The sequence below is a fragment of the Helicoverpa zea genome, chromosome 7 (assembly GCF_022581195.2).
Source record: "Helicoverpa zea isolate HzStark_Cry1AcR chromosome 7, ilHelZeax1.1, whole genome shotgun sequence".
In the NCBI taxonomy this organism is placed as follows: domain Eukaryota; kingdom Metazoa; phylum Arthropoda; class Insecta; order Lepidoptera; family Noctuidae; genus Helicoverpa; species Helicoverpa zea.
Window position 1 is genome coordinate 9,328,051 of NC_061458.1, and position 26,694 is coordinate 9,354,744.

The window sequence follows — 26,694 nt, forward strand, 5'->3', positions numbered from 1 at the left end:
AAGTTCCTTCAGACTTTATGGTCAGGAAAGTTAGGCATAACCAGGGATTATCTCTATGCAATAATAATCCTTGGATTGTGTTCCTCATAATAATAGTTATTAGTTGTTATTTTCTACGTCTTACATTGCGAATCGACAAGTGTGCAAAATTATCGAGCTTATATTTTATTCTCTTTCCGACTCTAATTGATAGGTGTCAGGCTTATAATGAGTATTTTCGAGGACATCGATAACTATAATTTATTATTTCATTTTAATATAAAAAGTTATGTATAACAATTTTCTCAGACTTTTCTGTCGAAAGCACTTGTGGACTTCTTATGTTAGAGACGACAGCTGATATAAAACGGCCTCAAAATGTATGCCGGCAATGCTGTAACGTGAGTAGATAGAACTTTCAATTAAGACACAAATTAACTTGAATTTTGAACAAAAAGAGACACTGATAGCATGCTGATATAAAATATAGTTGTTTTCCCATGGTTACTTTTGCGTCCCTTGGGATCTACTACCCGTTCCCGGATAAAATATAGCCTACTCAGGAATAATGCAGCTTCCCAACACTTAATTTTCGATTTTTAAAATCCGTCGAGTAGATTTGGAACCCACGGATTTGGTTATTTACATTAGTACAGATAAATAACTTATTTCAGAGGCATTACCGGTCCTATGGACTACAAATATATGAAAGTGCTTCGTTTTGTCCTTCGCATTATAAGTGGCTGGCCAGGCAAGGCTCTCGGTGAGAAAACCCTCAGGATCGAGGGCATGGGCCATGCGTACTACAATACTATACTATCACTTGTGTACTTGGCCCTAGGGATCGCATACTTGAAGAAAAACTTCCACAGATTCGATTTTCTGGAGCTGGGACAGTTGTATATTGTTTTACTGATGAATATGCTGTCTACGGTAAGTGTTTTTAACTAAATTATAGATAGATATTATATGATATAAATATAAGGTTTACTTAAATTGTTCATTTTTCAGTCAAGAGCCTTCACCCTGTGTCTATCTCAAAAATATAGAGAGGTAGCGAAAATATTCATTCAAAAAATACACTTGTTTTACTTCAAAGAAAAGTCAGATTTTGCTATGAAGGTAAGTCCCACTCTAGAGGCTTACGAATAAGGATTATTCATAGTAAGTCTGAATGTAAAACTTTATATTTCAGATACACATAACAGTGCACAAAATATCATTCATCTCCGCGGTATATTTAAGTGTTTTGCTGTTCATAGCTGCCTGTATGTTTAATTTAATACCAATGTATAACAACTACAGTGCAGGAAGATTTGCTTCGTTTGACAATTTGGAGAATACGACGTATGAGCAAGCCATTTCTTGTCTTTATCCTTGGAACTTTGAGACTAATTTCAATGGTTATCTTGCGGCTACGCTCAGTGGATGGTAAAGTTCAATTTGTATATTAATTCAACGTAGGGTCTATATGGAAAAGTAAATGCGCACTTTTTTTGACAAATCAGATGCAATAGGTACAAAATTGGCCGTTGTATGAAGCTGTGGATTTTAATATAACTTCTTCAATACAGGTTGTTTAGAAACTATACATATATACTTCTAACTTATTCAATTTTGTGAATAAACATTTATTTATTTTTATTATTTATTTAATTTACCTAAAAAAAAATTGTAGGTATGGCACAATTCTATGTGGAAGCAGTGTATCGATGTTTGACCTATTCCTCTGTCTCATGATCTTCAATCTTTGGGGGCATTTCAAAATTCTCATTTATAACTTGGAGCATTTTCCCCGACCTGCGTCCGAGGTCGTGGATGCTGAAGGAGAAGAAAGAAGCGGCAGGACTGTGGGCTCTGAGATGTATTCACAATCAGAGCTCGAAGAAGTTGCCGTGTTGCTGAGGGATTGCATACAGTACCACATGCTTATTGTCAAGTTAGTATTATGATTTAAGTTTATGCTGGAATTGGGGGATTCATCCGTGCTATTACCACGACTTTTGAAAACGGATGGTAATGAATGGAAGCTTAAGTCGAGATCTCCCTGCGCGTCAAAATATTTTCTTCATTAGCATCCTCGAAAATTAAGTTGTCAACAAAGGAAGTTTTATAGTTTTTTGTTTCTACATAGTACCTAAAATGCGTACCTAAATCTTTTGTCGACATACTTTCAGTTTCACAAACAACATGTCAGACGCATTCGGAATGGCGCTCTTCATTTACTACTCTTTCCATCAAATTACCGGGTGCTTGCTGCTTCTCGAATGTTCTCAGATGGTGAGAAATATCTACTTACTGTTGTCTCTAGCGCCTGAATGTCTACCTAATTGTATCCCAATTGTTTTCAGACTGCTGCAGCCTTGACACGTTACTTGCCGCTTACCATTATTATGTTTGGAGAACTGGTTCTGTTGTCAATAATTTTTGAAACTATCGGTACTATGGTAATAATAACTTTTTTTATAGATTTCTTAGATTACATGATTTTATCTGAAGTATTTGGTGATGCTCTTTCATTTTTTTATTTTGAAAATATTAGATAATTTTATATCACTAATTTCATCTAGGTATTCTAAAGGCGGTTCGTCATTTAGGTAGCTGTTTCATGCCATTTGTATCTTTCAGAGTGAAAAACTAAAAGATGCGGTGTACAAAGTGCCATGGGAGTACATGGACACCAAAAATCGCAGGACTGTCCTGATTTTCCTCATAAAGGTTCAGGAACCTATTCACGTGAAGGCTGGCGGGTTGGTGGATGTGGGAGTCACTACTATGGCTTCGGTAAGATATACAAAATAGAATTCTTTATTCTAATTTATTTTGTGTACATTTTTAAGCAAATATGTAAACTATATTAAACCTTATCAGCCTTACTTATAAACGTGAATTAAATAATAAGTTAATAAGTAATATACTTAAGGGCTGTTTAAGAAATATTCTTACAAACGTTATTTAAACATGTCTTAAATAATGAACCCAAATATTTAATCACTACTTAAGGCTTTTAGTAGGTAATTCGTTAAAATGATGCTTAGATGATAGAGAGAAGATGATTAGATGATTTTTATGAGTAAGGCTGTCTTTAAAAAATAAAATACAAAAATAGGGTATCAGATTGAGAAAATTAAATGACTACTTTTCGTTTTCAGATCTTGAAAACGTCGTTTTCGTACTTCGCCTTTCTACGCACGTTCTAAATGTTTACCCCGTGTAATTGCGTACCATCAAGCTTAAATAAGAATGCTTATTTATTTATTTATCGTATTATGAATGACGTACGGCTTTAGTAATTATAGTTCGGCCATTCAGAGAATGCGTTCCTGACACGTCGCGATTGAACTGACGACGTAACTTTGCAATGGCGTTGCAGTTACGATAAAAATATTTTTGCTGGTTGTTTACCGTTTTAACAATTGAGGAGCATTAAAACAACATTATTATATCAATAATCAATGAATGTAGTTACGTCGTCAGTTCAATCGCGACGTGTCAGGAACGCATTCTCTGAATGGCCGAACTATAGTACTTTACTGTGTTTTCTCTTCAAGAGTTTATTTATGCATTGTAGTAAACACAGCCTTTTAATTAAGTAGGTACTACGATTAAAATTAGCGTAGGTTTGACAAACCTTTATGCTTACGTCTATATTGTTTTTTTTTAATTGGTTATTTTGGAAAGACTTACAATTATTGTATTTCGGATCAGGTGTAAAGTATGTTTTGTAAATTTTCTGCTGCAATTATCTATTGCACGTAATATCATGTTCACGCGACACTTTGCCCTATCATTAAAGCTTCCACACCTGGCTTTGATGTTTTATTCTGTTATCAATTAACTGACCTTGTTATTAGTAGATAATAATAATGTTATCTGCATGGGAAAGTTATTATATTATTTAGACTTTAGACCTCGGTCCACTTACTTAAGTTATCGTCTTACCTACGTCTGAAGGTAAAATAAAAGAATACTGTAAGTATTTTCTACTTTTAATAACAACAATAAATTCATTTATCTAACAAATGACATTGACATGATCACAGTTCGCCATTACATCAGATTGTAACAACTTATCATAACGGTAGGCAGCCCCGAACGTCAACAAAATAAAGATAAACACATTTGTCCTAGTAAGTACGAGTCTTATAACTAGCAGTCATTTCTTGTGAGTCATTTAACTTGACGCGTGAACGTCCACTGAATGTCACCTATATCAACAATCCCGTGTCGGTAAATTCGTCTGGACCTGTCCTCGGTTGGTGGCCGACTTAGCCGTGCGCCGTGAATTTACATCGCTTAGCTAGAAGCTACGAATGTTTTGATCTAGTTGGCTATGCGTCTCCGAATGGGAGGCGGGCTCACTGCCGTTGTAGGCGGAGGTCTGAGCATGACTCCCGAATCTTCTGTTTCTCCCGTTTCCTCTTGAGGAGTATCTGTATCTGTACTGGTAGTAGGAATTTCTTCAGGGGTGATGATTTGTGGCACAGTGCCGGCGGCTAGGTTTGCTCGTGCAGTGATTTTCGCGATTTCTTGATCTACCTTAGCGACTAACTGCTCGATGGCAGTAGGCCAGCGAGTGGCGGGGATTATGTGAGAGGGCACCAGGCGTGCGTCAGCCATTACTGCGAGTCGTACTGTGTCCGCGTACTGTATCACCGTTAGAGACATACCTGGAGACAAATGTTACATGGGTTAGTATTGGATAATGGAATAATTTGATACTCAAATCCATGTTTTTGTGAATAAGAATCTTGATGATCTGAAATACTATACTTCAGTATATTTTCAGTTCAAGAAGCAAAAATACTTACTAATATTTGCTTGAGGAGGTCTCCAATAAACGACAGCATCCACATTATGTCCCCACAACGTCTTCCGTGGCGGCGTGTTGGGCGGCGCGTCGATCTCTGCGTAGGAGAGCGCGTATCGGCGGGACAGCAGGTTGAGCAGTAGACGGGCCAGCGGGGAGGGCAAGGCGCGGGTGAGGGCGCCGCACTGCGCCTGCGCGGCCCAGCCCGCGGCCAGCGCCCGCTGGCGGCAGCAGGCGCGCCGCACGCCCGCGCACACGCGCCGCGCCGACGCGCCCAGAGGCAGGGACAGGCACACCATGCCTGCGGAAGGTAAAAATATATTACCATCATAGATTGTCATCTTCCCAATACAGGAAATTTGTTCAAATCTATCCCTATATCTATCAATGTCCGTAAGCTTTCGTCCTTGAAGCAGAAGAACAATGAAAACAGCTCTCAATGTCGACCACTTTCCAACTGCACCATTGAAACTGTTTAAATAAGCTAAAAGATATGTGCTAGATAACTATTAAGTAATCTATGGTACTAGGTTAAGTTTGCGCCAATATTTAATGCCTGATTCTGATGTCACAAATATCAGTATTCTTTCTATCTTACCTCCGGTCTGTGATTTCTTATGACTCTTCCCGTGTCCTTCAGCGAAAGTATAGAGGAAGTCCTCATGCGCAGCCCTCGCAGTCGTCAGCACATGGTCCGGTGAGTAGTTTTGTGCGTTTTCGAAGAATGCCCTCAAAGCCTCTGTGGCGGCGTATAGGGCAATGTCTGATGACGACACGTCCAGAGCTCTTGCTACGCGCTCTATACCGGCCCGGGGGACGGGCTTTGACCATGCTGTAACCTGACATACTTGTGTTAATATTTATAAAAAAAAACTTGATAAATAACTTACTAAGGGATGTGTGGCCCCAATAAGTGAGAGACCAACAAATATTGTTTATCCGCTATATTGGTTATATCTAAAGTAGGTACCTTTCGCCCACACAAAGACACAGTTTGTAACAAATGTCTATGGCCATCATCAGCACCAATAGTATCCGTCCAAAGTCTGGCAGGCGCCCGATACACTTCAAGCGCTGCCCTTGTCGTCTCATTAATAGCCGCTACACACAACTGCGCTAATTCAGCATACTTCCAAGTTAATGTGTCTGGTTGTCTGGCGTGACCACAAGTCCGTAACTCGTTTAAAGCAACCAGTTCATTTCGAATACGAAGGGGTAGACAAATGAACTGGCGTAGTGAAGAAAATGCAGCACCGATAGCCATGCCCGGCCATTTTCGAGGATCTGCTGTTATGAGTGGTGATAGGATTATCTGCGGATCAAAAAGATACGTAAGCATGAGGTTTAGTGCTAAAAGTCTGCGATCACTTTCACAGAGTTCTGATGCATCTGTTACAATGGAAATAATTACCTTTGGTATAGTAAGGTTTCTTCTATTACATTCTCTCTGGATCGCCGCCAAGAGTGTAAGCGCCGTGACTGGCGCCTCCGAAGCCGTGTCCCTTCCATTAGACCGTTTATTCAGTTCTCTTAGCGCACTAACTGTTGATATTAAAACTAAGCCAGCCACATGAAACGCTCCAGGTAAAGTCTTCAATGCTCTCGGACTTTCGACAGGATCATATTCAGATACGAATTCGTTCCACGCATTTGACAAATTTTCGTTAAGTTTCCCCCATAGTTCTGGTATGGCTGACGGCGTTGGGAACAGCTGTGTCAAGGGACTCTTCTTGGTATACTCTGTCTGTGACGTACTGATCCTGTCTGAAGGACTTAACTGTTCCATAAGTAGCAAGTCCCCGATGTTTAAAGACTTCTTCCCTGAGAGCAAAAGGTGGTGCACCCGAACTAATATGTAATACTTGGGCTCCGTTGAGACGCATGGTATTACGATGTACTGCCACGGAGATTGGTCGCTTGCGAAGTATTTTGATACTATGTCACTGACGTATTCCTGGAAATTAAATGAAGTCCAGTTTATTAACTATTCAAAGTTGAAGATATTATAGGTCTTGGTTCTAAGCTGTCTTGTTTATAAGTAAGGTTTACCTGAATATTGTTGTCACCAACTTGCCGTCCTCTATAAACGGCACTGGCTACAATAAAATGGTTTTCTGGTCTAAAGGTGACACTGGCATCCCATGCATAGTTCCCCCAACATGACACCAGTTGATGTCGTAGTCTCGGAAACATAAGTCCCCCATTCTTGTCGAGTTTGTTTATCACGTGGTCTGTTAGGTGGTTCTTTAGCTCTTCTGGGTCTAGTGTGCCTGTAAATTAAATTTATATTGTTAAAATAAGGCATGACTTCATAAAGTGCTAACTATTAGGGAGATGTCAATTAATTTTGTTCAATAAATTAGTGCTGATCTAATCTTAGCGTTATACATACCTTGTACTGAAAGTAACACATTGATGATTCCCTGGTTCCGATGCGTGTCAAGCAAAGAGCGAACTGTGTCTGTCCAGATGAATTCTAGATGTGGGTATCTGCTGGACAGTAGCTTCAGCCAAAGATATTTACATACTCGTACAACTGGAAAAAGACGAATTCAGATTAAGTTCTGTATCACATTAAAAGCTCGAGGTAGAGGTAGATTCAGTTCGAAGATTTGAAAAAGATAAAAAAAAGAAATGAAATAAAAAAAAAAATATAGAAATACTTACAAATATAAGAAACTGTTAGCACTGGCAGCGCCGACACGAAGATCCAGAAAGCGCAGTATGTGTAGAACTCTTCAACGAGGCGCGTGCGCACACTTTTACGCGGTGAGATCATAGCTCCCCTGTTGTTACTATCTGTGAATAAAATTTAACTATATACTTATATCACAATTTTCATAATAGGCATGATGACAAATTTTTAAATTCATTTGTATGATGTAGGTATACGTCTATTTTATATGAAAAATTATTAATTTTAAGAAAATGCGAAGTTTTTTTATCAAATAATTGCATTTTTCTCTGTCCACTTTGAATCCGGCGCGAAAACGCTTGTCAGTGTCATGTCGTCACTTGTGACGTCACGACTGAAATTACAAGACGCAAGTAAACAACGCTCGTGCAATAATTAAGTTTTTTGTGTTATTAAATATGAATTCGAAAGTGCATAGGTGTTGTGGGGTCCCCCAGTGTAAGAACACATCCAAAACAACTCCTGATAAGTTATTTGTGTACGTTCCTCACAATAAAAAAATACGAAACAAGTCGCTTAAACTTGCAAGGCGAGATTCAAAAGCAATATTGCCCAGGGTACAACTTTATTTTTGTGAAGATCACTTTGATGTAAGTTATTACATAGTTCTCTAGATTCTAACATAGAAGTTTTTTTAATTAAACTATATAATACACTTACATGAAAGTTTTTTTTAATTAAACTAGTATACTTACATGGAAGTTTTAACATTTCTAAATTCAGCTGAACAAAAATCTTTATTTGATGCCAAAAACTCTCCCAGCATTATGATATCAATTCTAGGCAAATTAGCTCTGTTTGCCTTGATAAATCTGGGCTCCACAACTCGTGTTATAAACAATTAATTAATTAAAAACAAAGATCGCAGTGGAAGTTCACAATAACGAAATGTGACGTTCGCGCGCTGTCGCGCGAGTTGTTTTGAGAGATGACGTCACGAGCTCTGATTGGTGTTCAAGATATCATGGCGGATTGCCTTATTTCGTAATTTTATTTTATAAAAATACATATTAATCACATTATTAATAAAGAAAACAATGCGCGTTTTATATTCCAAGCTTCAAGTTTAATTTAATAAATATATTATTTTAATGATTTTTGATTACTGTCATCATGCCTATTAAACTAAGTAGCTTAATGCGTCCAATCAAAAAATCTAAGCCTTGCGGTGCAATGTTTGATCCGTAATCAAGTCGATACGCAGATGACGCTTCTGCAGATTTAGCGTAGTCATATTGCTTCCTAGCTATCCACTTACGTTTTTCAAAGTATGAAATCTTAACAAAAAGACGCTCTCCTATCGATTAAAATTACATCAACAAACATCTGAATATCGACTACCTATGTAACACATTCCGTAACTATAGTTCGGCCATTCAGAGAATGCGTTCCTGACACGTCGCGATTGAACTGACGACGTAACTTTGCAATGGCGTTGCAGTTACGATAAAAATATTTTTGCTGGTTGTTTACCGTTTTAACAATTGAGGAGCATTAAAACAACATTATTATATCAATAATCAATGAATGTTATTACGTCGTCAGTTCAATCGCGACGTGTCAGGAACGCATTCTCTGAATGGCCGAACTATAAGGCTACTTTCCACCTAGTGCGTCGTGGCTCATATTCGTCACTATGATACAAAACACGCTGCGGTTATTGTGGTTAGAAAATTCTCCTTTAAATATCATTGGGAGCAACTGAACCATACTTCAGCGTCATCATTTCGGATAAGGATGTTTAATATCGAGTGCATGCGTGGTGAGAGTTCTAAGTGCAAACGAACGTTATTTATTATTCGTTGCGGTTCGACGCGTTGTTTCTAAACTATTGATAACGGCCATTGCAATTGAAAACAATTAGATCGATAAACAATATTGTCTGTGATTTTCCGAAATAGGGACTGTTATTTTCCGTTTTGAATTTAAATAATCAATTGATTATGCTATTGTGTTACGCGTTTTAGGTGAAAAATACGCTTGGCGAAGTTTGTTTACCAGAATTTAATAACAAATGTAGACAAAACTGTTGAATTTATTTAGTTTCGTAGATACTAAGCTATCGCGACGCAACTGGACACGCCCGCTGTTCATCATCCATTTTAGTTATAATTCTTACAAAGCCAAAACATACATTGTTATATTTATAAACAAATGGGCTGTATCAACATGATAGGGACCTATTCGTTAACTTTCAATGTTTTCATTTACATTTTTAGATAACAATTATAATTGGCCTACCGGGTTCACCTTCTCGTGTCGTTTCCCGGATCTGCGCGATTTTTGTTTTAATGAATATCGTATGATTCAGAATATTTGTTTTATCGCTGCTTGCACTCAGACGATGTAAATACTTAGTTGATGAAATGTTGTGTGCATGATTGAAAAATTGAAACTCGCAAATTACTTAGGTACCTACCTACATACAATTCTGGCCCGTTTAATATTTCCATGATATATATTATAATATGACTCTAATGACTTCAAATAATACGCTCGGAAAACCGAATAAAATGGTCATCCGGAAAAGTTCAGGAGCTTTCTTCTATAAACTTTGTAATCGTTTTAGTGGAGAAGAGAAATGTTATTTAGTTGCAGCACAATATGTATCTTTCTTCGGTTAGATTTGAAATATAAATAAATAAATAAAGTTGTTTGCTTGAAATATGATATTGAATTCATATGAAATCGTACGGAATCGTTAACCTCAATTTATTGTTATGAAATGACCGGTATCGTTCGAACACGCGAAATATTGCCTTAAACTTAGTGTACTTTATGAAACAATCGCGTTACAGTTATGTAGGTATAAAATATTGAATTAAATAGACTTTGCTATTTGTTAAAAATATTATCTAGCATCTACATAGGTAGAGAAGTCAAAGACTATAAACTTTATGTATGAAATAGTTAAGTATAGGTACCATAGTAAATGAGACTTTGAAAATATTCATACTAAACTATGCATTTCACTTAGACTAAAAGTTATGTAGGCGGCAGAAACCTGTTCTTGGACTTGCTTCCAATTTCACACACATCTTCACATCACCATTGGTGTATCAGAAGAGTTCCAACGTATTTACTCGTAGATATCCCAAACTATTTACTTATTATTTTTTTACTAATTTCATTTTTAATTGACCACAGTCCAATGTAAAAAACTGCTTTCAAACAGTCTAACAAAACAACTGATATATCCTAATCTAGGTCCGCTTCACAACAATTGAACAAACAATAACAATAAACAAAACACCAATTGTCTTTCATTAACCACTTAGGTACTATTAGTTAATTAAAATGTTAAGGTCACTATTTGTCCACTGTGGCCTGCAGATAACAGACAAGTGCTGCCGGTATCACTCTCACTTTCCCCCTTCTCGTTATGGTGAAAGGTTACGTTCATTCATTAAAACCTCCATGAATAACTGATTCGAGACAAAAAATACCATAAATAAGCAATGCTTTTTTGAATTTAGAACTTAAAAGATTAAAAAAATGTCAAATTATTGAAATATAAACAAAAAGTAAATTGATAAAGACGTGATAAAAGTTAAAACAGGCGAGAGTTGGTAGCGATGTAAATTGTTAACAAAATCATGATCTACTTTTACCGCGAAGTTACATAAGACGGCTGCGTTAAAATATTTTGTACCGCACGCTTGATATTTTGGTTAGTGACCAAATAGTCAATGTATTCCGTTTCTTTTATCTTGAGTAATTAAAATCGAAAGGTCAACGGCCAGGATTAAGAAGTCTACGTTATCTGTATCGACGATAACAGTTGTTCTATTGTGCTTACTTGTTTACTAATAATAATCTTTCTGATCGCTTTATCGTAGTTTTTACTACTTCGAAGGAACTGCCTACCTAAATGTCTTGACGAAAGTCCGTTTTCTCAAGTTCACGTGTCTGTGTTTGTTATTAAAAACCTAGATTAGACATATTCATTAAACTCATCTGAAAATAACTATTATTACGTATTTTACTAATTTAAATTACATTCAATGTCTAACGACTTATTTATTTGTTTTATACAAATAACTTTTTGTTATTTTTTCTCATCGTGCCAAACAATAACTTGAATTAGCTAATATGTTTAGCTAATTAGGTACTCCAAACTCCCGCCATTTTCTTTTGCGTAACTATCTAAGTAATTAAATCTAAGTTTTATCCATGTATCGTTAAAAATACCTACACATATATGTAGTGTTTATAAATTCAGGAAGTTAACAGAGGTTTGCAAAGTTTAAGATTTCGCGCAAGATTTTCCGAAAATCGCTGCATTTACGTAGGCTAAAATGAATTACGAAGGCGGACGTCAAGTCCAGTCATCTTGACTCTTCTCTATCACTAGTGACCCTATTGCACGCGATAATATATTATCACCTAGTGTTTCATCCTTTGTAATACGTAACACATAGTTTTAATGTATTCATAGACGTGCCTAATTACGCGAAGCGGAAGAAAACAACTCAAAATGACTCTACATTTCGTAGTTTTCAGTTAGAGGTCACTTTAAGTTCATTAAAATGAAATGTACCGTAAGTAAATGCTCTAAATAGGACCAGTGTATTGATAAAATCACACACTAATAGCTTAAAATGAAATCTTGGGTATCAAAGCTTTCTACCCATTTATTGAAATAATTCTTCAGAATTTTCATGAAACTTCAGGAAAATATTTTTCATTTAACACTCTTTAGAATAATAGTAGAACCTCTTTGAAGTTCACATGCAATTGTTGTCGTTGACACATAATATTTGACAGCACTCAAAAATAAATAAACAATTTTATGGAAACGTGAACTGAAACTGTAAATTCAGGCTGCAAGTCAGTATCGTTGATCTTGATGAATGAATGTTAATGGAATTAGTGGAACATATAAATAGACGAACCTTTATTTTTATCAGCTTCAAGTCATTAATGCACACACGTTTTTGTTTTGTCAATTTGTTGTCGAGTTTGAAATTGGAACTAACTGTTCGAAAGTTTGGCGGGAAGGTCGGTGCGGCGCAGGCGCGGTGCGGGCGGCGAGTGGCGAGGCACGCGGCGCAGCGCCACGCCGCGTCGTGATTCCCGCGCTTATCGACCCACCACTCGACCAAGGTCCAAATGTAAACACTAACAATGTTCTCCACTAGTCATTGTAAAATCAATAATAGGCATGATGACAAATTTTTAAATTCCTTTGTATGATGTAGGTATACGTCTATTTTATATGAAAAATTATTAATTTTAAGAAAATGCGAAGATTTTTTATCAAATAATTGCATTTTTCTCTGTCCACTTTGAATCCGGCGCGAAAACGCTTGTCAGTGTCATGTCGTCACTTGTGACGTCACGACTGAAATTACAAGACGCAAGTAAACAACGCTCGTGCAATAATTAAGTTTTTTGTGTTATTAAATATGAATTCGAAAGGGCATAGGTGTTGTGGGGTCCCCCAGTGTAAGAACACATCCAAAACAACTCCTGATAAGTTATTTGTGTACGTTCCTCACAATAAAAAAATACGAAACAAGTGGCTTAAACTTGCAAGGCGAGATTCAAAAGCAATATTGCCCAGGGTACAACTTTATTTTTGTGAAGATCACTTTCATGTAAGTTATTACGTAGTTCTCTAGATTCTAGCATAGTTTATAATGTAAATAACTATTTCGAGGTTAGGTTTCATCTCTCATTGTTTTTTAATTAAACTAGTATACTTACATGGAAGTTTTAACATTTCTAAATTCAGCTGAACAAAAATATTTATTTGATGCCAAAAACTTTCCCAGCATTATGATATCAATTCTAGGCAAATTAACGCTGTTTGCCTTGATAAATCCGGGCTCCATAACTCGTGTTATAAACAATTAATTAATTAAAAACAAAGATCGCAGTGGAAGTTCACAAGAACGAAATGTGACGTTCGCGCGCTTTCGCGCGAGTTGTTTTGAGAAATGACGTCACGAGCTCTGATTGGTGTTCAAGATATCATGGCGGATTGCCTTATTTCGTAATTTTATTTTATAAAAATACATATCAATCACATTATTAATAAAGAAAACAATGCGCGTTTTATATTCCAAGCTTCAAGTTTAATTTAATAAATATATTATTTTAATGATTTTTGATTACTGTCATCATGCCTATTATAGAAACGAGGTGATTGTGTCGTGAGCTCATGACATCAGCTGGGTTCATAGTAGATCAATATATCGTATCGCTCTGATATTGATAGGAGAACTTGGACTACATTCAGTTAAGTGTACCTACCTAATTATTTATTCAAGTAATATTTATTATTCAGCTGTCAGCATACTTGAAATATTTTGATTCAGGAAATGTTACTGAATTTTCCCCGCTTTTTCACCCACTAGCTTGATTTTTTTAGCTAGTTTGAGAATTGTTCCTGAAACGGACTGACTATTGTTCTAGGGTAGTAAATAAAGAAGACAAAAGAAAATTAAAATTATTTATTGAAACAACTTCAATTTCTTTAAATTAAATAATCTTTACTAAAGCTAGTGGGCTTAAATTTACACAACTAACGTAGGAAAGCGCAATATATGGGATAAATATAAGTAGCCATAAGTACACAAGTAATTGAAATATATTTTTCTGTTAAAGTACATATGTAGGTAAATTGTTCTAGGTATCAATATAGGACTTAACGTTAGGCTCTGCAGAAGATTATGATTTCCTAAGTTTAACATTAAATTACTATAACATTGATTCGACAAATGCTTTAAAATGACATCTGGATATTTAAAATGCCTTACAAGCGAGTGATGTTTGTACCTATTTGATACCTACTCGGACTTATAACTTTACATAGCAAATAAATAGTCGTAAAACATTCATTTAAGTTAATTTTGATTATGTGACGTTCGATACATAAGTAATACTTAGTGATTAACAATAGGGAAGATATCATGTAGGTATAAATTAAATATAAGGTCTTACAGCCACTCTTATCACATATTACAGCTTTATTTACTAGTTTGTCTACCATAGAAAATCTAAGATAACTTTATCGCCTGTATACAAATTTGTAAATTAAATCTACAAAATTAGTTCCCGTTTAAGGTAGTCCACTAACTGTATAATACAGGAGGTCAATATTCGTTTGATTACAATAAAACAAAATGCACTAAGCATCGGGTTACGAAATGTCAAATTTCACGTCAAACTAAAACCTTTAGGACGATTTTAGGATATTAGATCAAACTGTAACATCGATATAATTTGGCATCGTTCAACTAAATGTAGCTTAATTAATTAGCTTTACGATGAGTGGAAATAAATGCGAACAAGCGTTGCTCTAGCGCTCTGGTGGCGTCACAGGGACGTCACAATCGCAGTCACACCACATTGCGGGCAGACTTCACACACTCAATGATGGACTAAACAACAATAAGTAAGTCAAGCGAAACTTTCATACAGGAACTACTGAGTGCCTGACATCTGCCCGACAAATTGATTCAAAATAATATCACAAGTGAACTGTCTCAAACAAATACATCATATAGCGCTCGCTTTGACATGTTTAGTGGAAAGGAATTTTTGTTCAATGGACCTCCGCGGGATGCCGCTGACCTTCTTGGGCGAGGTGTTACAATTTATGGATGACGGCAGAGACTTGTAGCCGCCGTCCGAACTGTAGTCCGTGTCGGTAGACTGACCGGTCAGGCTCGGACTGTGCCGGGAGACGCTCTCCTTGCTACTGATCCGGCCATTATACAAATCACCGTACGAAGTATGATGCTTGATCATTGGCTCTTCAATCACGATGTTCTTTGTAAGAGTGCGTTCTGTTGTCGTGTATTGGTTCTGAAAGTTCTCTATCGAACGAGATCTGTTGGAGTATAACGCCCTACGGTCAGATTTGTCCCCCACAGAGGAGTCTCTTTTTATATATCGGCGGTTGTTGTCAGAGTTCGCGAGGGCTTGCAAATACTTAGTACCGACGCGGCTGTTAGTCTTCAACTGCACGGTGTCGGCACGTTTGTCTACAATATTCTCGTCTCCATTAACAAGTCCGTTCACTTTCCTAACACCACACTGGCATTTGTTCACAGTCCCGTTGGTAACAGGTCTCTTAGTCTTTTGTGCTTCACTATAAGACGGCAGCTTCCTCACGCTAGCTTGTTCATTCCAACTGCGAACACAAAATTATCGGTTAATATCAATTCTTTAAGATAATCATGATCAGCGTTTGAGTTTTAGAAACCTCGTTTATTAGTCACGATTTCAACTGCAAAATTAGATTAGCTTTCGTTAGGGTGTTTATGAATGTGTTCCTCACCTTTATATTCTGTCGAGGCAGCGTGCAACACAGAGACATATTTCATAATCAAAGTAAATTAAAATGTTATATGTGGTTATATGACAAAAAAGTGAGAAAACCACACGACTATATACCTACAGTCAAACAACACAAAAAATCGTCACTAACTGCCTAAACCAAGCCAATTGATTGCCTAGTCAAGTCAATGTGCCAGAAGTGCCGTGCTTCACACAAAACATCCTAACATGCTGAAACTCTTCGTTGTCAGTACTATATAGCACCATCCTTTTCTCTCTATCACAACCCCAATCATCAAACCTTGCATTATTGTCTTTTTTTAGCCTTTTAGTAACGCTTAGGCACTTTACACACTATTTACATTTTTATTGTTGGTTTTTTACCGAATCGTTATATGCAAATCTTCATGCAAACTAGCAGTGATGAAGTCACTTGATGTATTTGTAGCAATATTCGTCGATGTCCCTATCGGAGACGAGGAACACGGCTCCGTCGTCGGTCCGGTACAGCAGATGCAGTAAGCACAACACATTGACGGAACACAAGAGGCAAACAGCGAGCAAACAGTCGAGCCACGCTACCTGATCCGACGGACGAACACGACCACCACCCAAGTGGAAACTGCCGCCACCAATATCCAATGACGACATTTTTTCAATGAAAATCCAATTCGGAATTTAAAGCAGCATGTGAGGAAATTAGAACAAAATGAACATTTTGAAGGACCTGATGATGATGACAAATTATAGATGATATTGATGGGTACGCCACTTCTTGATGAATGATAATAAATACATGAATAATTTAAATCAAAGAAAAATACCAGTGAAATAGGGAGATAAAGTTAATGTTATTTTACACATGGATGTTGGTGCAAATGTCATTTTTTTATTCATGTAGTCTTTGAATATGATGATCCATTTGGAATTGTTTAAGTTTGACACTAATGCTTGGCTCTTAGACACGGTATGTTGTACGAGTGAGGAACAATGATCTTTATATTGTGACATGTATGAGGGGATAATGGGCGGTATGTACATCAAGATGATAGATGAATGCAGTGTGTGATAAATGGACTTTATTGTAGCGAAGATAAACCTAAAACAATAAATAAAAATATTGGATAGATGGTGGAATAAATAAAACGTAATAGTGAAGGGAAAGTTAGTATGACTAAATAAAAAGAAAGTGAGGTAACTGTAGGAGATAATGTAGAAGCAATAAGTGTTTCACTCAGTGTAATACAAGTGTAGTGCGTTGTAATGTTTAGGATGCGGTTACCTCACTAATCCGGAATTGTCAGAACTCGTTAACGCCGAGCTCATCGGCGGCCGCAACTGAAATAGAAAACCACATACATTTCAACTATTGTTTGCGAAACAAAGTCATGTGTCATATGATGACCTAGATTTTAAATACAATGCATTATATGAAACAGTTTTTCAAATGTATTATTATGTTTAAAAATAAACTTTTATTAATTCTCTAACTTCACAGTCCCCGTAATTCATTCCATCCTTTCTCTTCGTTTCCTTGGACCTTTTTCATTTCAGCCTATTATAGGCTTTCAAAAACAACGATATTTGGGAAACCTACAACTTGAATTGGTAGGTTTCCCAAATATCGTCACTAGGCTTTAAAACTGAATTTTAAGCACTTAGCAAAACTATTTTATTTGAATTTGTGGGGTTTCGCAACGTTTTATTACAGAGTTTTATGTTTTTTTCCTCTTAGGTTGTTCTGGTAACTGGGTTGACAAAGTCAGATAGGAAATCGCTCCTTGTAAAACACTGGTACCTACTCAGATGCATCCGTATAGACTGGAAGCCGACCCCAACAAAGTTGGGAAAAGGCTCGGGAGATGATGAGTTTTATGTGGGTATCCTTCTTAGTGTAAATTGTTTATGAAATGCCATGGTAATAAGTGAGTAGGTACATACCCGGTCGGTCTGCGTGGCGACGTTGCAGGTGTCGTCCTGCCTCGGCTCGTGGGTCTCGGCCATGCGCAGCATCTGCGCCTGCAGCACGCGCACCAGCCGGTCGCGCTCCTCCAGCTGACTCTGTAACAACGAACAACATATTGGTTAGCAAAGGTCACAGCTCATCGTTGGATAATACTGGACTGGACTTCGTCTTACGTCCGTTCCCAATAATTAGTTTTTTTATTTAATCTTTTCCATTCAGGCAACAGGCAAATGGCCCATAGATAGGTACAGATAATATATCTGTCTGTTGTTGTCCGTTGTCTTGCTCACTAGAGTTAGGAATTTGATGTTACTTTGAGGTAAATAAAATTATATTTCTCGGAAGCAAGTCAACGGATAAATAGAATATTGGGAACAGCCACAAGGCAAATCCGGGTATCTCAAATTGCGAGGGGCACTAACATGATTGGATTATAAAAAAATAGCCTATAATCATTTATTTGACGACCTCGATGGCGCAATAGTCATCAGGCCGGACCGCCGAACCTGAGGTCCCGGGTTCGATTCCCGGCTCGGTCGACATTTGTGTGATGAGCATGCTTGTGGGTCGTGGTCTGGGTGTTACAATATGTATTTATAAATATGTATATATGTAGCTATATGTAGTTTATCAGTTGTGTTAGCACCCATAACACAAGTTAATTAATAACTTACCATGGGGCTAACCGATCGTGTGTGAAAAGGTGTCCCGACATTATTTATTTATTTATTTTATTTTATATCATCTCCTCCGTCCCCATCTCAAACTCGTGCCAAACTGAATGGTGGTTTGGAAAATCGCGCGAGACTGCTGATCAGATACCAGTGTAAGGTGCCATCGCGTCTCATGATTTCTTTCTCAAGCGGAGGTAATTACTTAACTCACCTGATACTACTGTTCAGTGGCCTAGCTAGACGAAACCAGATTGACTCATGCGTTCATATCCAGTTTCAAAATAAGCAATTTGATTTATAGTTTATTGCTATATCGTTAAAAAATTATGATGGCCATATTTTTTTACACTGCCCTCAATATTTAATGAGAATTCTTTGGCTATGAGAATGGCAAATAGGTCTTTATAACGGGGTTCAAGTTATCATCAAGAATCTAGAAACTATTCGAGTCACATAGTGAGCAAGCACCATTGTGACACGCTTGCTCATTGTTCACATTACTTTCGCATAAGGTTAATAGCTAATTTTGATCATTTCTTGCTGATCTCCGTAAATATACTTGAAAATAAAGTTTCTGATCGAATTACCTAATTGTATTATCCGTGACCGTAGTCAGATATTTTAGGAGCCAAGAGAGACAAGGATTAGCCTCAACCCTTGTCATAAGTTTAATAACTAAATTATGACCTGTCGTTAAAGTAATTTAGGGCTTGTTTATTATAGAGTTCAATAAACCAGTTAGTAAAGCCAATTAGTTATTTTAAGCGCATTAATTAGATCTACTGCCATAAATGACCGAAGGCCAAGTTTTTGCCGACACTTGTATGGCTTCATGACTGGTGATTAGCTAATTAAACCCATAGGAGCTAATGTTGATATAGAACCGTTTTACGAAAATCCTTTTGAGTTGTTTATTTGTTTACTCAGTCTAACTTCGAATGAAACTACTCTTAGTGTTTTGTGTTTTCATGATACTTTGATGATTGCCACTGTGGCCAAAACTTCGCTGAACCTCATAATGATGTAGATTTGTATCCCTATTTTAGATACCTGTAATCCTATCAGTATTCTTATCATTGAGGTTCCTTTAGTTTGCCTTAATTAGAACAATAACAATCTTACTTTTCTTTTCGTAACCATCATGTAACCATCACATTTACGCACTTACCAAGAGTGTTCGAGAGACTCAATACTCTTTCGGTCATGAACCCAAGAGGGTACATGTAGCCTGTTGATATTATTCAAATATTAGCCTCACCTGCAGATAGAGTATCTGTCGGCGCATCTCGGCGCAGGCGTCGGGGTGCAGCGGCGAGGCGGGGGGGCGGCGCCCGTTGCCGCGCGCGGGGCTCTCCGCGCACGCCGCCAGCAACGGGTCGAGAGTTTCGCTCTGTGTACCATGGAATTGTAGAAAATGTAGTTAGAAATATTGTAAAGCTAGGTAAAACCCTTCCATCAGATGTCGCGAAAGCTGTAGATTAAAAAAATACATACATATAGCTAGACGGTTTAAGGTGCCCAGTAAGTCTGTTTTTCAATCCATTAAAACTCAAGAAATGGATCCTATGCACACGAAGACACCGTTCAGTTCACAAAGATCGCGAACTACTAAAATTATGATTTTTACCCGACTGCCAATGACTTAAAGTTGTGGTGTCTAAAAGATTAAAACGCGTGAAACAAAGCTACTTACATACTTATGTGACTCCATTTGACACAAATATTAAAAAATGATTTCGACTTTCCTTATTAAAAATACATATAAGTAGGTACATCGCTCAAATATAATTGTTGCTAATGTACTTAAGATTGCGTCATAAGTTGCGAACAAGTTGCCAAACCTCTACAACCTACGCAGACAGGATTAGGATTACCTATAAGCGAACTAAATTCAATTTGAACGAGGCCGTCTATCTTTAGCCTCGTTTTACGGCATATCCACTTAAACTTATAAAAGAAATATAGATAGATACAAGGCGCTACCCTTTTAATTAAAACTAATATTACCTATGTCTTCGATTCGTTTCTGAATTCGTATATGATCGATGATTCGTGATGAAATTTAATAATTTTGTTTGTATGATTAAATTAAATAATTTCATATGATCCATAATTTAATCAAAGATTTAATTTAAATATTTTCGATAAGCTATTTCATTTATAAAACGAATAATAATTTCTTCTAAATTGTACATACCTAACAGTCCAAAAGTAACAATAACGTGTATCAAGTGAACAATTTTATGGCTACTATTTTTAGGTTTTAAACAAATATTGTGCTTGAGGAAGACAAATATATCAGATCTTAATTCATATGCATTAAAAAACATAAGGTGATCAAATCCAGAAATACAGCTGCAGACTCGATCTTATCTTAATCACGTTGTCAATGGCATTATTTATTTTAATCTAATGTTGAAAACAGATGTGTCTTAATAAAGCGATTGTGAAGCATTTGTATCATCACCAATCTAGAAAACATTATACCCAATCCCACAACCTTGTTAGACCAATGTGTGAAGCACCAAAACAGAAAGTATGCATTTGTGAAAACAACGGATTATGCAGGAATTGATGATGAAACGAACTCAGCGATTGTTTATACAGTCGACAGTTTTACCAAGATGTGACCTCGCTATTTTATCAGGAAATAATCTCATTCGTGTTATGTATACAAAATATAGTTCATGTTGCAATAAAGTTGAAGGACAATGCGTTTAACATCGTTGTTACATTTTACAAGCCAAAGGAAAAGGAAGGCACAGACACGTTAATAGTATATTAACAGTTTTAGCATTGAATAGCAAAGTGCAGTGCATCGGTGCGGTATTGCGAAGGCGGGTTACTTACACTCATCGAATGATGCTCCTCCCCGGGCTGCGTGCGGCAAACAAGGCGATGCAACCAAATAAACATATACGTTACAACACGCCAAAACAAATTAAATGTGCCAAGTACAAGCAAATTAATGCTATTTAGTGAAACAACCAGTGCCCACTGAAATGTGACGATGTTCATACACGCTTTACATATCGACTTTATATCTTTTCAAGTGAAATTCATCGTTACATGCTTCAGTGGACAGTGATGCAAAATCATATTAAAAAATTAAAACATCTAAATACTGAAAACTATATTGGAATAAAAACGAAATATCACTAGATTGGAACTATAATGACGAAATTTCTATTTAATTTCAAGGATGCTTAAGGCAAAAAGTACTGTTTTTAGTCTAAAGCGTTTCAATAGCACTTCAGTCATTGTCAGATTTCTATCTAGTGTAACTAGGCCAGATATCAATCTGTGCACTGTGGAGTTAAATGCCTGGGATGGGAATGTGGACCGATAGAAATAAAGGGGGATGCTTACTTCATACATGCTACCTACATTCATTAGACACTAAAGAAAATAATAACATTTCTATACTACTACAGTAAATACCAAAATAAATATTCTAACATGCTATTTCGTTATGCACAACAGAACTAGGAACGTGTAATTTAAACTACTTATTCTAACAAGGAAGTAGTGCTAACTAATATTGGTTTGCTGAACCAGTGCGTAATTTATTGTAGTCAATCATATTTGAAAGTTAACTGTAAATAATATTAAGACTTAACGCTACACGGCTCTTTTGCTTCAAGATAATTATAACATCTTAGTAAATTCTTAACCTGAAAGTTTCAGCAAATAAAATGAGAATGATCTAATTAGACGGCCACGAAAGTAAAACCCACAATTAATTGGTGTACTTATATGATTCACTATCTCTGAATGGGAACAATTATTGATGTAAATAGCGCAGCAATGAGCAACAGTAGCACAAACCATTAATATGCGTGTGCGCTGAAACAGATCATTAAATAGACACAGTTTCATTTGAGACATGAGATACTTGCACACGCACCTACGAAGAAATGAGAACATTATAAATACTATTGTAGTAACTATTCTAAACTTATATAAGAGAAGAAATAATTGTGAAAGTGAGTTTTGAGGTAAAGTGGGAAATAATAATGGTATCGTTATTTTACATAGTCAGCGTTTATCAAACTATCTAATCGTCGCGTAAAAGGAGAATGTAACTGTCCCAAGTGTATGTTCACTGAGTGTACATTAAATTCTCATTTGATATGCCGTGAGCAATTTACGAGGAGTGGTATGGAAATTCATTTTATGGCAAGGGGATGGTCAGAATGGGCAGTTTGGGGAATTATAGGATTGGAAATGTAATTTGTGTAGTGTTTTGTTTAGAGACACATACATGCAGGGCATGGTTTAACTGACCTCCTGTAAGACCCGCTTGAGCTGCAGCAGCAGTGTCTTGATGTCGACCACATCTTGCAGTAGCGAAGCGGGCGCGGGCGCAGGCGACGCGCTGCCATCACTGATGCCAGCGTCCGACGGCGTCTGCGTCCGAGAGCGCTGCAAAAGCCGCGCTGTACGAACTGGCAAACTGGCCCTGCAAACATCAATTAACCATAAATTAAAATGTCAACATATTGAACAAGGTTTTTCAATTGAAGTAATTAAGGTAGAATGAAACCGGTTCACATTATATCCTCGCAATCCGTGACGGATGCCGTTTCACATTTACAAATCCTTAAATTTTTAAACACGAGCTGTTTGTGCTGAGCGCAATTAATTTTAAATGCGACATTATCCTATCGTGAAACAGCCATATTGATCTTAAATATGAAAAACCTTGTCATCAGACGCAGCTTATCTCATCTCATGAGAACCGTTATCAATTGTGATATCTGTCTTTTACACATTCCTGATGATTAAGTATATCGAATTGATGCATTATTTTCGTCACCAGTTTATAAATAGGTTGGCCTTTTTATATTTCCAGCTAATACTTCCCCTAAATTTAATGGGTATCGTAATGGTTTACTGATTTCATTTGAGGTTCTGACGTTGGGCGTGTTCGCGACCCGCCTACTCAAATTAATTAGCTAAACTAGGGCGACAAACAGACGTTTTGTCACCTGCTATAGTAAGCTATAATGGTGAAAACAATCTAGTTAATTAATATAGACCTAGTCTGCTTCCGGACAAGTAATTAGACTTCTATGAATGAAGTTTTCCATGAAAAAGGAGTGCGTGCCTTTAGCTACGAGAAAGCAACATTCTACAGGTTGTTAAGAATGTAGTTTCACATAACTTAAACCATCTCCCTTTAAAAATGTGTCAATGAGTCAATGTCAATGCCTTGATTGATTAGAATAATTAGATACAGTCATTATTTGTTTTTCAATTGTTGTTTAGAAGCAATCATAGGTAGGTAGGTACTCGCAGCGGAATATACTACGGGTAAATAAACAAGTAGGCAGTGTTGTTATTGGAATTCGTTTTAGTAGTCGTAAAAGAATTCGCAAATTGCAAAATAATTTTACTTGCAGTTAAAAGTTAAAACCAACCATTTAGTTACGTACCCAGTACGTTAACGAATTGAAGTAAGAAGAATGTTTTCTCGATGACTTATGAAATGGTAACATAAGATCGCCTTACGTGAACAAAAAACTATAATAGAACAAATAAACACATAGGAGATTGTGCAATACGTTATTATGAACTATCGTGGATTACCACAATAAAATGACGTTCGTTCTGTTGGGAAAGAAAACCAATAACATCCGGTTATGAAATCATCAGCCAATGGAGCGTTTAAGAAAGGTAGTGCTAAACAAAAATGAAACAAATGCAATGGACAGACACGCTCTACGCAGACACGCAAATAAATGAAAATATCTAATTTAATTCGTGTTAGTCATAATTGTTTTTCGTTGTTGTCCTACATGGTAAAGCAAAGTGCAACAAATAAGGATAATCCACATAGTTCGGTTGATGATTCAGTAGCAAGTGTAGCGGTGCAGCCAGTCTAACTCATTGCCTCTCCATTGGCCTTGCGATGTTGCTTCGGCCGCCGTATCTAGCTACTTGGCCTTTCAATGCACACGAAACAGCACTAATATTGCTTATGGAGGGACGAGCTTGTAAATAAAATAATATTCGACTGCAACCTCATTAGGAAACGCGAATGCGAAGTAAAGTCATTGAATTCTCGTAATCTTTTGTTTCAATTATGTAGACCGTGTACATGTTCCACATAATAGTTTTATAAACACAGAATTCTGAAAACACGACACTCAATGATACATAAACCGTTTGATATCGTAAGATAACACTCATGTTTCACCTATAAGATACGATATCGATTTGATTTTAGTACAAATATGATACGATTTTGTTTTTAAATAAATGCGTTTTGAGGTTTTTGATGTCACTTTCTAAGTTAAATTACAGAAACCGTTCACAACACACGCAATGATCACATTTGTAATGTATTTATTGGCCACCTGTATTGTTTAGCCCTCTGGCTGCGCAGGCTCGGCGCTGGGCTGGCTGAGCGCGCGGCGGCGGGTTCAGCGACGGCGACGTGGAGGTCGGTCTTCTGTCGTCTTGCACCCAGGTGCTGGGCGTGGCCAGCGGAGCCGACGCTCGCAGACGTGGCCGAAACTGACCGCATGTCGCGCGGGAGACTTTCACAGCGCGCACGCACGCGGACAACTGAAGTACGGCCGCGGCCCGCGCTATCGGCGCCGCCACCGCCGCTGACGCCGCACCAGCTCGCCCGGAAAAATCAGATCTCGTGGCGTCGACCCTATCCATTCATGCCGAACGGATCATAATCATCACGCAGTTTTCTTTTTGTCACACTCTAACTATACCCGCGTACTGTTAAACCTACAAGTTTACGCACCGTGATAACGACACAGTTGCGAAGTAATTGTTTATCATAATGTTCCCCATGACAGCAACATAACCAGGATGATACGCGTGTGGCCACTGACTCCTAGTTTGGCAATAGGGGCATGTCAAATGACGCAGCGAGGTGTGTCGGAAAGGGAGAAGGCTGAACGAGCGATTCTAATGTCTGAGTCGTCACACCGAGCGTCACGCTCGCTGACCGCGCACTGCCACCATAAGCACTTTCTTTTGCACGTGATTATGTTTGTTTTGTGTCATTATATGGATAGATGCCTAACGTATACGTAACGACTGGCCTAAAACACGTAAAATAACACATTTGCAACTATTTACCTCACTTCACTGTGTTACACTTCTCACACGTTTGGACGGAGGGGTTATCGGAGGGTTGAATAATCACGAAACTATTAGGAGCTTATAGGTCAGTGTCAATGTCTCAACGAGTTTGTTTGTTTTGTACAGGGTCGCCGGTCTGGTTACCATCCACTAGTGAGTAGAAACGCCAGCGCGCATGCGTCAGTCCGTTCAATAATCACCCCTGGCTCAGCTGATTATTTTTATAAACCGATTTCTGCTTCAATGTTCATAGCAGCTGTATAAGTGTTTATAAAAAGAAATGTAATTTAATTATGTAAGTTACATTAACCACCAACTTACTTAAATACAAGCAATTTAGAACGTTGACGTCAACATCGATTTCAGCCCCAAGTTTTCGCCCGAGCATGACGTCATTTTTATAGCTGACAACATTCGTATATTTTCATTAAATCGTATGATAAAATTATTTTACTGTCGTTGTCCGCGTCGAGGGAATAATCATCGCTCATATAACTGTTCTCTGTTGTATTTCCATTACATGAGGTAAAATATTTGCGTAGCGCGGATAGATACATAACGCTTGTGGACCGACGCGAATTCATTTCCCCCTTCAATGGGATAGTACGTTCCGTTATACGTACTATTTACGGTATAGTACAAGTTGCAGGGGCGGTAATGGAAGCGAGCAAAGCTGTGTCGGTCACGGTTTGGGCTGGCGACGATGGCGGCCAAGCGAAACGCAATTGTCTAAAAATACGGTAACTTACCATAGGCGCAATTACCATGCTGAAATTATTTAGAACTGCTAGAAAAACATTTTTATTGTAATAATAACGGCATTAGTTGATTTATAAGAAGCTTGTTATAAATCTTGACGGGCAAAAGTTGGAAAAGGTCAAGGAGTGTCAAACAAAAGGCGCACGTAGGTTATAAGCAAGTAATAAACTATGTGCCTAGATTTAATGACGGCTGCTTAAAAAGCTATTAAATATTTCACTCTAGGGTTAAACTTGAATGTCACGCGACTGTTACCACCTGGTTGGTAATATACGGCTCAAAACTTAAAGCCTGAAACGACAAAAGTGAAAATGCATATAGACTCAATCCCGTCCACTGACGACCAGTATTTAAAATACAAGTAGGCAAATAAACTCCAAAATTATTCTCACACTAATTAGCTGCAACTTTA

At 37.4% G+C, this 26,694-nt stretch overlaps 3 protein-coding genes across 9 annotated transcripts in view; 1 reads left to right on the forward strand and 2 right to left on the reverse strand.

Annotated features, from left to right (window-relative positions):
- The first annotated feature begins 357 nt into the window (after window positions 1–357).
- LOC124631872 lies at window positions 358–3,269 on the forward strand. The gene is made up of 9 exons (XM_047166507.1): window positions 358–380; window positions 654–912; window positions 991–1,101; window positions 1,175–1,410; window positions 1,658–1,918; window positions 2,157–2,259; window positions 2,331–2,426; window positions 2,608–2,763; window positions 3,132–3,269. Exons 1-9 carry the CDS (start codon window positions 358–360, stop codon window positions 3,177–3,179), a joined length of 1,293 nt encoding a protein of 430 aa, XP_047022463.1. The 3' UTR covers window positions 3,180–3,269.
- Window positions 3,270–3,952: 683 nt separating this feature from the next.
- Window positions 3,953–12,597, reverse strand: LOC124631871. Of its 3 annotated transcripts, none has more exons than XM_047166505.1 (9): window positions 12,380–12,597; window positions 7,457–7,588; window positions 7,182–7,325; window positions 6,839–7,059; window positions 6,201–6,743; window positions 5,760–6,101; window positions 5,388–5,628; window positions 4,791–5,090; window positions 3,953–4,649 (listed from the first exon to the last, which is right to left on the reverse strand). In XM_047166505.1, exons 2-9 carry the CDS (start codon window positions 7,566–7,568, stop codon window positions 4,303–4,305), a joined length of 2,250 nt encoding a protein of 749 aa, XP_047022461.1. In that variant the 5' UTR covers window positions 7,569–7,588; window positions 12,380–12,597; the 3' UTR covers window positions 3,953–4,302. The 3 variants fall into 3 exon arrangements, with proteins under 3 accessions (XP_047022461.1, XP_047022460.1, XP_047022462.1); XM_047166504.1 differs by lacking the exon at window positions 12,380–12,597 and adding an exon at window positions 8,826–8,842; XM_047166506.1 differs by lacking the exon at window positions 12,380–12,597 and adding an exon at window positions 8,606–8,710 and having other exon boundaries at window positions 7,457–7,634.
- A 1,330-nt stretch (window positions 12,598–13,927) lies between these two features.
- Window positions 13,928–26,694, reverse strand: part of LOC124631868 — an 82,647-nt gene continuing 69,880 nt past the window's right edge. For 2 of the 5 annotated variants that reach the window (XM_047166498.1, XM_047166497.1), the window contains exons 18-23: window positions 22,701–22,875; window positions 21,264–21,290; window positions 19,672–19,803; window positions 17,715–17,834; window positions 17,056–17,111; window positions 13,928–15,627 (exon numbers count right to left, since the gene is read on the reverse strand). In XM_047166498.1, the coding sequence (XP_047022454.1) occupies window positions 14,991–15,627; window positions 17,056–17,111; window positions 17,715–17,834; window positions 19,672–19,803; window positions 21,264–21,290; window positions 22,701–22,875 (1,147 nt within the window). In that variant the 3' untranslated portion in view covers window positions 13,928–14,990. Of the gene's footprint in view, window positions 15,628–15,774; window positions 15,784–17,055; window positions 17,112–17,714; window positions 17,835–19,671; window positions 19,804–21,263; window positions 21,291–22,700; window positions 22,876–26,694 lie in introns of all 5 variants that reach the window. The other 3 variants (XM_047166500.1, XM_047166501.1, XM_047166499.1) reach the window with 3 other exon arrangements.

Coding starts and splice junctions, on each gene's coding strand:
- LOC124631872 (XM_047166507.1), top strand. CDS start 358: ATGTATGCCGGCAATGCTGTAAC. Junction 2,260..2,330: donor TTCTCGAATGTTCTCAGATG/GTGAGAAATATC, acceptor AATTGTTTTCAG/ACTGCTGCAGCCTTGACACG. Junction 2,764..3,131: donor GAGTCACTACTATGGCTTCG/GTAAGATATACA, acceptor TTTCGTTTTCAG/ATCTTGAAAACGTCGTTTTC.
- LOC124631871 (XM_047166504.1), bottom strand. Junction 7,060..7,181: donor TGTGTTACTTTCAGTACAAG/GTATGTATAACG, acceptor TTTAATTTACAG/GCACACTAGACCCAGAAGAG. Junction 5,091..5,387: donor TAAGAAATCACAGACCGGAG/GTAAGATAGAAA, acceptor TACCTTCCGCAG/GCATGGTGTGCCTGTCCCTG.